The 10,565-nt window shown below is 35.6% G+C and overlaps 1 protein-coding gene across 1 annotated transcript; it reads right to left on the bottom strand.

Moving 5' to 3' along the window:
- Nucleotides 1-3,676: 3,676 nt before the first annotated feature.
- On the bottom strand, nt 3,677-5,683 carry LOC133864972 (polygalacturonase QRT3-like). Its single transcript, XM_062301429.1, has 3 exons — nt 5,319-5,683; nt 4,940-5,176; nt 3,677-4,784 (listed from the first exon to the last, which is right to left on the bottom strand). Exons 1-3 carry the CDS (start codon nt 5,532-5,534, stop codon nt 3,783-3,785), a joined length of 1,455 nt encoding a protein of 484 aa, XP_062157413.1. The 5' UTR covers nt 5,535-5,683; the 3' UTR covers nt 3,677-3,782.
- Nucleotides 5,684-10,565: the final 4,882 nt, after the last annotated feature.

The raw sequence follows: 10,565 nt of genomic DNA, 5'->3' as shown, positions 1-10,565 counted from the left end.
AATAAAATAATGACTTCTAAATAACCAAGTGTGTGTTTGTGTGCAACAAAATATCTTAAATGCGGAATTTAAAAGAGACAAGATATTTGTTGAAAAAGGGAAATTCTGTGAAGAGAAAAACCACTTCGGGGCAGCCAAACCCAGGAACTCCACTATCCAAAAACAAAGCTAGTTACAAGACCCTCGTACTCACATACCCTTATGCAGTAGTCATACCTTTAACTCTGACACGAAGCCTATCGTGAACGCTTTTCAACAAGATCTCCTACCTGAAGGGGTTTTTTATGGATTCGTTTACCTTAAGGCCGACCCCTAAGATAGACTTCATACGAATTGTTGAGCACACACCGGCAACGGCTTGAGAGCTAGCGGATCTTCGATTCTCCCTAAACACCCTCTCAAAGCTAAGAGAATTCAATACCGAATTCTGTACAATTGACAAGCCTAGGGCCCTCTATTTATTGGCTTACAGAAAACCTAAAACTGCTGAGATTCAGACTCTGGCTGTCGAGCGTCCGGATGGAAGTTAGCCACGTCTAGACGGTCTTCTGCGATATGTCTTTCAGAAACAGCACAATTCTATCTTTATCAGGTCCACATCCGGACGGCTTGGCCAAGCATCCGAACAGTCTTCGCTATAACTCTTTTCTGCGTTCAAATGGAACACTAGAATATTCTGAAATGCTGGATAGCGTCCGAATGTGTTGCCACGTCATCCGAACGACTTGCAAAGACTTCCCAAACAGTGTCGACTTCTAAAATCCAACTCCGTGTTGAATACTGATTGACCTAGCTGTCCGGACGGTATTACTCTGTCGTCCGGACGTCTTCAAAGCAAACTGCTAGACACTGCGGGGCGTCCAGATGCCTTCAATGTCCCGTTCAGACGATTGCACAGGAACTGACTGTTCTGACTTGGAAATTGCATGGAATCTTCATGTACATCTTCTTAAAAACTTGTGACCATATACATGGCATGAAATGAGACACTGTCCATATTACTTTAAGACTCTGAATAGAACCGATAATCCTGTTAAAAAGCAACCGTTACATAAAGTGTTTTTGTCAACCAGAATGTTGCCAATATAAAATACTAACAATGCACAAGCCAAGTCTTTTTCATCAACAATTTTCTTCTTGCAACAATTTTCATCAACAAGTCCTTATGCAATTTCGATATTTATCAAAATATTGTTCAAGTCCAATATTCAATTAAATGATTTATGTCTTTTGATCGAATGATTATTTATTAAAAGTTGGATATTCAATGTATTTCAACCGATGAATACATCGAATGATTTGGTTGAAAGATGATATCCATTATGATTTGTTTGTCAAAACGAATACATTGGATGATTTGATTTCAATTGAGTATTCGTTATGATTTGTTATTGCATTGGATTCATTGAATGATTTAACATAATTTTTACGGAACCTTGAACAATGAATATGTTTCAATTGCTTATCGGGTGTAAGAAAAAAATATAAGAATATGTTATTTGATATGGTAAGGTGGATTCGAAAACCTTAGTGCTCTTTGTTATTAATTGTTTTTTTTTTTTAAATTTAGTTTTTATTCAGTTTATAATTTTACATGATAAAACCAAAATTCGAAATTAAGTTAAAATAGAAATTAATTTTCGCAACACAATTCCCTGTGGATTCGACCTCGCACTTGCGCAACACTATATTGCAAACGATTCGTACGCTTGCGAGTTAAATAAATTTGCACATCAAGAACATTTTGAAAATACTCAAAGGAAACTTTCTGAGTTGTGTCCGAACGAACTTGGCAGTAAACCGTGTCTGCTGTTGTGTCTGAATAGACCAGCAGACAAGACTTCCAATAATTCCTGATGTCTTCGCTTGTCCGGACGGACCATCTTGTGTTAGGACGGGCCTTACAGAACTTCATGTTTGCGATTCCTCATGCGCATGTCCAAACAGACCACTTACGTCTCTGGACAAGCCTTGGTTAAAAATCCGTTAAATGAGTTTCAACTTATTTCTCCGAAAATTCTCTCTCTAACGCCAGCTCCTTCTCTCTCCTAGGGTTTTGATACAATACTAAAGATCATAGTATATGAAGCCTCCAATCTCAAATCCAACTCCGAAAACGTGATCCTCAAAGCAAGATCTACGTTTTCACCAATCGATTTGAGGTAAATCCGAAAATTCTCGTTTGTCTAGAGTTGGTGTAAATCTTGAGAGTTCATGTTTAATATTCCAATTTCCTTTAGGTTCTATGCATTTTGGAGCATTCCAAACAATCTCCAAGCTTTGCGTCTTACTTTGGTGAGGATTTAAGGTAAAATCCATAAACCCTAGTTTTTGTCTAAGTGGTTTAAATTGTGTTTTTGATATCTAACTCTAAGATAATCTTATAGGTTAGTATTGTTAGTTAATAGGTTGTTAAATGAAACCCTAGAAATTCTATAGGTTATCCATGAGTTTAGTTCTTGAGCAACTCAAGAGTTAAGTAGGGATTTAGAGTTAGAAATAGTGTTGGTATTAATGTGTTATGCAATGTGTTAATGCAGTGACTGTAATGTTCAAGACATTACTCGAGTATTTAAAATATAAATTAGAATAAATAAATTATTAGAGTTAGTAAAATAGCAAGAAAACTTGAATGTCTGACTCTGGAGTGACCAGATCTACAAGTGAAGCTCGTACTGTCAAGTGCATATATCCATGAGCTGGAGAGAACATGCAATTGACAATGTTCAGACATAGGACAATATCGATATATATCTACGATCTGTTGGTGAAATGATATACTGTATTATATGGTTAATTGTGATATTTTTCTCATGTTGAAAATTTGGAATCAAAGTACTTGTACTTCTTTATGGGGTTTGATAAAACGTGGGAGGGGATGAAGATTGGAGATGAAAGATTAGAAAGAGGAATACAGGAAGGGTAGGGTCTTGTCCACATATATGTGCTAATGTTGTGATTACTTGTCCGTGCATGCATAAACTGCATGTATAACTGTATTTTGTCTATCTTTTTTTGCAACTTTGCAAAATAATAATAAAAAAAAAAAAAAAAAAAAAAAAAAAAAAAAAAATTGATTAATTTCAAGTTTTCTTATATATTATTACCACTAATTATATATATTACAAAACCAGAAATTAATCTAAATATTTTTTTTTTTTTTTTTTTTTAACGAGTCGCTGCTAATAATTGCGCATTAGCAGTGGTGACTGCTAATAAGTTAGCATTAGTAGCGTCAATTTTCATTTCGGGTTTTACTGGAATAGCATTGACTCCAATTATTATTAGCGGCGATATTTGCCGCCACTGTTGTGACACTTAGTGTCGACTTTTTAAGGTCATCACTAATAATCATTAGCGTCGGATTATTAGCAACGATCTCATTAGTGGAGACTAATAACCTAATTTTTTGTAGTGAACAAAATTCTTTTATTTACAATTGTGCTGCGTCATCAAGCCTTCGTGCTGGAATGGCAGCTGGATTACTTCCCCCTTTTGGCCTAACTAACTTTGAAAGAGAATGCCAATCTGACATTGAATAACCAAGGAAGATGGAGCCCGGCAAATGATATGTTTTGAAAATTCCAAGTCGTAATTTGACTATAACGTACGACCTTTTAGACCACAACGTACAATTAACCCGTCAATTTCGGCAAAAATAGAGAAATCCATTCAATCTTGTATATGTTTTAATTTAATGTCCATATATCATGATACACACATATCACAAGAGTAAAAAAAAACTAAAAATAAAAAACAAAAAAAGGCCTACGTGTCCCGTATCATATGTAACCAACCATGCTTTGATCCACCGACACGTGCAATGTCGCTGATACGGCCATGTCCGCCTCTACTGTGACACGGTTCCCGGACACATTCCGTAAAATATGTTTAGGAAACGTAGCACCCGCATGCAACGTGTAATGCACGTTTCTTATTAGGTTCGGAAACAATAGGACTTTTGAGAAATCTACAGTCCACGTGGTCTTGTTACTCCACACTGTCCCCCTAGCTACCGTTGATTTCATAATCATGCCCCGCACATTATTTCGATCAACAATCACTTGGTCAATGTTAGTGAATGGTCCATTGGATTGGTCTAATTGAACTATTTCCACCCCAGTATAATCACCCGAGAACATATTGTCAGCAATATTCACGCCGCATACAACGCCTGCCAATGACTTCATCAAAACGAAGGCGTTTCCAAGGAAGAACGAACCGGTTATTTGGAGTTGGACCGGGTCCTCAGCTACAACACCCGTGAAATCAAAATAACTATTCACGATTCGGGTTTGGGTCAATCCGGGTGCCTTGATGTAAATTCCACTCCCACCCCATCTCGTCGCCTTGTTGTAGCAATGTATCCCGGTGAGCACGTTGGCTTGCCCCGATACCATTATTCCTATTGATGCCGAGAAAATGACCACGTCAGTGACCGCATTATCGTTGCCCATGATGTTAATTCCGATGCCGGAGAAGTTCTTTTCGCGGCTGTCACCGCCAACATTGATGTGTTGGCCGATGAAACAATTTCTAACGTAGGTTTCGTGCCCTTCTTTTATAAGTATACCGTTTGTAGTGAAATGTGAAACGTAGCAATTGTCTATAGTTGTTCTTAGTGAATTGATAATGGAAATACCTCCACCTCTAAAATTAGAGTTTATCATAAGGTCCTTGAGTGTAACGTCTTCGTACAACAAAGAAGCCGTGGATGGCCACAGCTCGATGAGATGGCGATCAGTTGGAAAATCATCTGATGCACGAAGTGATCCTCCATGAATCTGTCATGGTCATGCCATATATAGCATATCAATCCCAGTCACCAAAACACAACAAAATTAGATATTGAATTGATCGATGATCGATGATCGAGAAAAATATATATATATATTTTTTTTAAAAAAAAAAAATGGAAAAATGTTATAGGACGCCGTACCATGAAGTTACCACCGCTAGTATCAGGTAAACGTAATGGACGGCTGATCTTGTATGTCCCACCATCCAGATGAACCTCTGTTCCTCCAAGATCAGCAACACCTTCCATCAAGTGGGTATCAACTGGGGATCCGAAAGCGTCAGAAATAGCTTGCTGAAGTGCTTCTGTGCTGTCCAATCTCCCTGTCGGGTCAGCACCATAATCTGTCACGTGAATAACCCGAGATTTTGATAATACCTATATCAAAAAACGAAAGAGATGAGATATTCCATATATACATATATATAGTCGGCCTTATCATTTGATATAATTAAACTATATAACTTTTTTTTCCTTTCATTTTTTTGGTAAAAAGGAAAAGTAAAAAGCTTTTATTTACCAGTGGTATTGATGAATAGCTTTGTGGTTGAGAGACGCTATTGTGGACGATATGTGTAGTCTTGACCAAAGCCATACGCCGCATTTGATCATGATATCCACTGTCGACGCCGGGGTAAGAGCTCTCTCCGGAATCAAGAATTACATTTGTATACACAAATCCCAAAATCAGCTTCACTAACATATATTTCCTGGGCATCATAGCTTTTATCTTCATATCAGAGCAATGAAAAGTAGCATTGGATTGTCCCCCACTGGGCCACTGCCTTATATCTATCTTTCTCTTAGAACGTAATTCTGGGGAGGCATGGAAGAGCACGTTTGTACTAATGTCTTCCTCCTGGTTTGAAATTTGAATAACGGCAAAAAGAAAAGGGGAAGTTTGACTCTTAGACTTTGTAGAAGACATTTTCATATTGGACACTTCCAGACTCGGAAGCCAATAGGAGCACCGGAAACACATGAATCAGACCCTCAACAAGAATAAGGTTTGATATGAGTCCAATGGAGGCTGTGCCGGAGTTATTGGACTCCTAGTACGTACCACCATAGTTTGAAAAGGATGTTAAACGATTTGACTGCTAATCGTGAGGATGACTTTTCAAACTTGTTATTTTCTGGTGTCCAGCTCTTTCCGTGGTACTTAACCGACATTTTGCACGTTTTTATGGAATTATTAGCGCGCGCGCGCACACATATATATATATATATATTAATATGTTACATCTTTGATTCATGTTATTTCTCGTTAATAGTGTGTATATTTGGTATTCTTTCGACTTTTCAAATCCACGTACGGTTTTTAACTTGACCGACCTTTTGAACCTTCCTTGTAACTTAAGAGCATCTCTAACAGCTGATTAGTTGTCTAAATTTGGGTAATAAAGGCCCAAAAAAAACTCATATGCAACATTTCGCTTTAGTGCTTGCCTAAATCTAACAAGCACTCTATTATAGCATATTGTTGGGAAATATTTTCCTCCACAATTAATGAATGAGCCAATTGAGCTACATAGGCCCATGAGGGCGCAAGTCCCGGAAGACTTGACAGTTAAAGTTGAAGCCCATAAAGATACAACTCTACAAATGTAGCTAGTGTGGTGCTCACTGAGGATATCTCGGGATCTTCATATCCCAAAGACACCGAAAAAGATATTTGTGCCATGTTATCCCAAAGGTAGAAATGTCCTGGAAAATCATAACCGATGATATATCACTGAATCTCAATTGGTCAAGAGTGTGACGATCTTTTCTTTTCTTTTTTGTTTTTTTTGAAAGCATACAAACGGATCTTCATAATGGCACAACTATTTGTCGCTCAGCCAACATAATGTACACTTTCCATAACATGTACCTGATATTCAGAGTTACATCTAACACAACGAAATATAAATATCAATGTGCAGCAGAATACATATCAATAGCGGAATTACATCTAATACATAACTGTTATCAACAACAAGAGTCATTTACAAGTCTATCTATTTAAGGCTTATAAACACATTACACTAATTACATACCAAAATACAGGCTCAACAAATACATGTGTCACGTAGGACACGAGCCATAAATAAAACACCCAAAATGCAGACTACCCATGAGTCTGTGACTTATGACTGTCGCGATATGCTTCAATCATAGCATCTCATACGCTAGGCGGACGAGTCAATATCTATATCCGCAAAACCTGCAACCAAAGTATCAATGTCTGCACGGTTGCGGGGGTTACCGCATCGGCACAAGTAGAATTATGAGCCCACTGCCTTAGCATAAATCAATGCACTAAGACCTCAGAGGTATACTATTCACTGAGTTTTCGCAAAGAACCAACTTTTTCCTTTTTAGTCGTGAGTACACTATAACAGCCACCAATTTTATCAACTTTTGTTTAAAAACCCCCATAGCTGATATAGCAAACACCGACTAATAGAAAACATTTAAAGCATACAACGCAGCTGAGCTTATACGTAGAAGTTCCATTGTTGGAAACAACTGCATACATCCTCACCTACTATAATACTTTTGATGCAGTGAGACTTAGAAAACAATAACATTTAAATCATGCAACCATCCGATAGAAATATACATAAGTTCTTTTCCATTGAGACTCTTATGCATACTAATACGTCTAGTAAAAGTACTGTGTATATAAAACATGCAGTCATCCGATAGAAATATACATAAGCTCTTTTCCATTGAGATTCTTATGCATACTAATACATCTAGCATAAAACTACTATATATCATAACGTGAAAACAATTCAATTATCATGAAACAAATGCTATGCATGCTTGTCGTTCGTTTGCCTAAGGGAATTGAACCCCGGTCTTGTTCGTGTCGTGCTCAATGCTTATGCTCAAATACTATACGTTTAATTTCATAATCATGTCTTTAACACATACTTTCTTTATAAAACATAAACAGTCCAACATATCATTTCTTAAGCAATTTGCATAACTTAAAATCCAACTTATACTTGCTCTAAAATCACATATCATATTCATACTTCAAAACATCATCATAATTTCAATATACTCAAAAATACTCAAACCATCCAAAACAGATCATAATCAACATGCAGTTGGTTCAGGTTTGTAAAATAATATATATTTTGCAATTCATCATATATGAAAATAATACTTCTCAGTGAGTAGAATACTCACCTTGGCTGCGCGGATATTAAGCACTAGGTCTCTTAGACACCCACATACAATGCATTACTGTAAAAATAATACATTGCACATTATTGACAACTTCTAATATTGGACTCACATTTAGCTCTTAAATTGCTCAAGAGCTAACCCGTGGAAAACCCATAATATTTCTAGGGTTCCAAAATATTTTTCCATAGTCCTAAACACTAGCTAAACTCAATTAACACTAACCCAAAGTATTCACTAAGGGTTAGATATTAAAATCACCATTTAATTATTTACCTATAACATTAATTGCTAACCCGTAATTAATTCCACTAACCCATACATTATTTTCACTAACACTTTTAAAATAATATTAGCCCTAAAATTATATTCACTAATCTCTATATTATTTCTCACTAACATTTTCTCAATATCATTAACTCTAATATTATGTTCATAAATCTTTCTACATCAATTACTAACATATTAACATAATTTAACTATCTAAATTTTAATCACTTAAAACTCCTAAATTAATTTAACCCATCAAATTAGGGTTTCTAAAATTAACCCATAATTTATAAAATACTAACTTAATCACAACAAATATTAATCTCACTACCATAAACACTAATATATTTAAAATAACATTAATCCATAAATTTGGAATTAAAGGAACTTACCCAAAAATTTACCCAAATAATACCCAGTGTTTGGAGAATCTTTACAAGCTCCAGATAATACAAAACCTAAAGAAAATACCATATCAAACTCATATTTTGCTAGATTTAGCCAAAAATCTCAAAATATAAATTTAACTATTTACCTCAAACGATCGGTAGAAACGTAGATCGAGTTTCGTGGATCACATTTCTGAAATCAAATTTAAGTTTGGACGATTGGATCTTCGTAGATCAGCGTTTCTAGGTGGATAACCCAAAGAAAATCCCCATGCCCCCCTTCCGAAATAACTGGAGGAAAGGCTCTCGGGAGCCTTTCTGCGTGAAAAAGGCACTGGGCCTTCTTTTTTTTTTCGTTTTATTTGTGAAGGGCCACTTGGCCCTTCATTTTTCAGCATGTGGGGCCTGCGCCCCACCCTTCTATATATATATCTTTTTCTTTTTCTTTTTAGGATTCTTCTTTTTCTTTTTCTTTTATTTTCTATTTCTTTTATATCATTTCTATTTCCTATTTTTTTTTTCTATTTATTATATTTTCTAATTCTTTTCTTTTTCTGTTATTCCAAATTTTCTTTTCAATTCTCTTTTATTTATTTTCATTCCTAATTTCTTTTATATTTTATTTTATTTTTATTTAAAAATATTCTTTAGCAATCTGTTTTCTTGGCTACCATTTACAAGTCAATAGGATAAAAATAAAATACTTTATTTTATTTTATTACACTAAATAAACTTATTTTATTTAATCCTAATTAACCATTTTATAAAATTTGGTCTTTAAAAATATTCTCTTGCATTTTAAATACATCAAATTAAGTTTAATCAATTATTTACTCAAATTTCATATTTTAATTGCTACAAAATGTCTTTGACATTACAAAGAGAGAGTTTCGAAAAGAGTCAATCCCGACACTCAAGAAATATTGTTGACAGGTTTGAATCCTGGAATTAGCTCACATCCTGGATCTTCTAGGATGGACCTCCAATTATAACGCCTCAAATTTGAGCCTGCAAATTCGTAAGCAGAAACATCCGGTTTTCACGTGACATTACTACATTAGAGATAAACTCTCGCAACGGAATTTTTTTTTTTTTCTTCTAAAGACTTAGGAATTGATAGCATAACACATTAGAGCTGACTGAAATACCTCGATACGTTTATTAAAAGTTACTTAGGTTTATCTTTACATGTCATATGCACACCAGGTGCATCAAAATTAGTATCACAGGTGGCACATAAGCATATAACATAAAACATGCCAAACATGACATCGTTATAAATATTTACATGCCATAAAACAAATCACACATAAGCACAACTAGTAATTTCTAAACTAGCACATAATAGTTTGTTGATAGTTTCAAAAACCATCAAAACTGGCATATGGGTCCATGCCTTCGTTCTCCAGATCTGCATCAGTAACTATGCAAATATGACGTATCATATTTACATAGACAAACAAGTGAGTCATCCATTTTCATATCTAAGTTATCATCAGATTAATAACAGTTCATAAATAATACAAATGCAAAGGTTGTATGAATGTGCATCGTAGTAACCATTTAGTTTGGTGTTTTATGATCATATTTCTTCAAACCTCTCGTTCTTAGGTATCCAAACCCGTTCATGACCTTTGCCTCACACTTAAAGTCTTACATGTTTGCACTGGAATCCTACCGATCCCATCATTAGTTATATAACTTTGGACTCACCCTGGGTCACTATGAACCCCCTGGATCCACTGACTAGCTTTCCTTCCACTTGCTACTACATCAGCTTGTTGATGGCTATCTCATCAGCCGTTATATTAATTGGACACAACATGCAATGCATGAACAACCACATGCAATAAACACACACCACACAGTCCTAATGAAACATAGAATCATTCCTCAGTAAGTACATCCATACTTACTCTCCTTGGTGT

The sequence above is a fragment of the Alnus glutinosa genome, chromosome 3 (genome assembly GCF_958979055.1).
Source record: "Alnus glutinosa chromosome 3, dhAlnGlut1.1, whole genome shotgun sequence".
NCBI classification, from domain to species: domain Eukaryota; kingdom Viridiplantae; phylum Streptophyta; class Magnoliopsida; order Fagales; family Betulaceae; genus Alnus; species Alnus glutinosa.
Note: the sequence above shows the minus strand (reverse complement) of the source record. Positions and strands in the feature narration are given on the sequence as shown.

Coding starts and splice junctions, on each gene's coding strand:
- LOC133864972 (XM_062301429.1), bottom strand. CDS start 5,534: ATGAAGATAAAAGCTATGATGCCCAGGAAATATATGTTAGTGAAGCTG. Junction 5,177..5,318: donor GCTATTCATCAATACCACTG/GTAAATAAAAGC, acceptor TTTTTGATATAG/GTATTATCAAAATCTCGGGT. Junction 4,785..4,939: donor CTAGCGGTGGTAACTTCATG/GTACGGCGTCCT, acceptor TGACCATGACAG/ATTCATGGAGGATCACTTCG.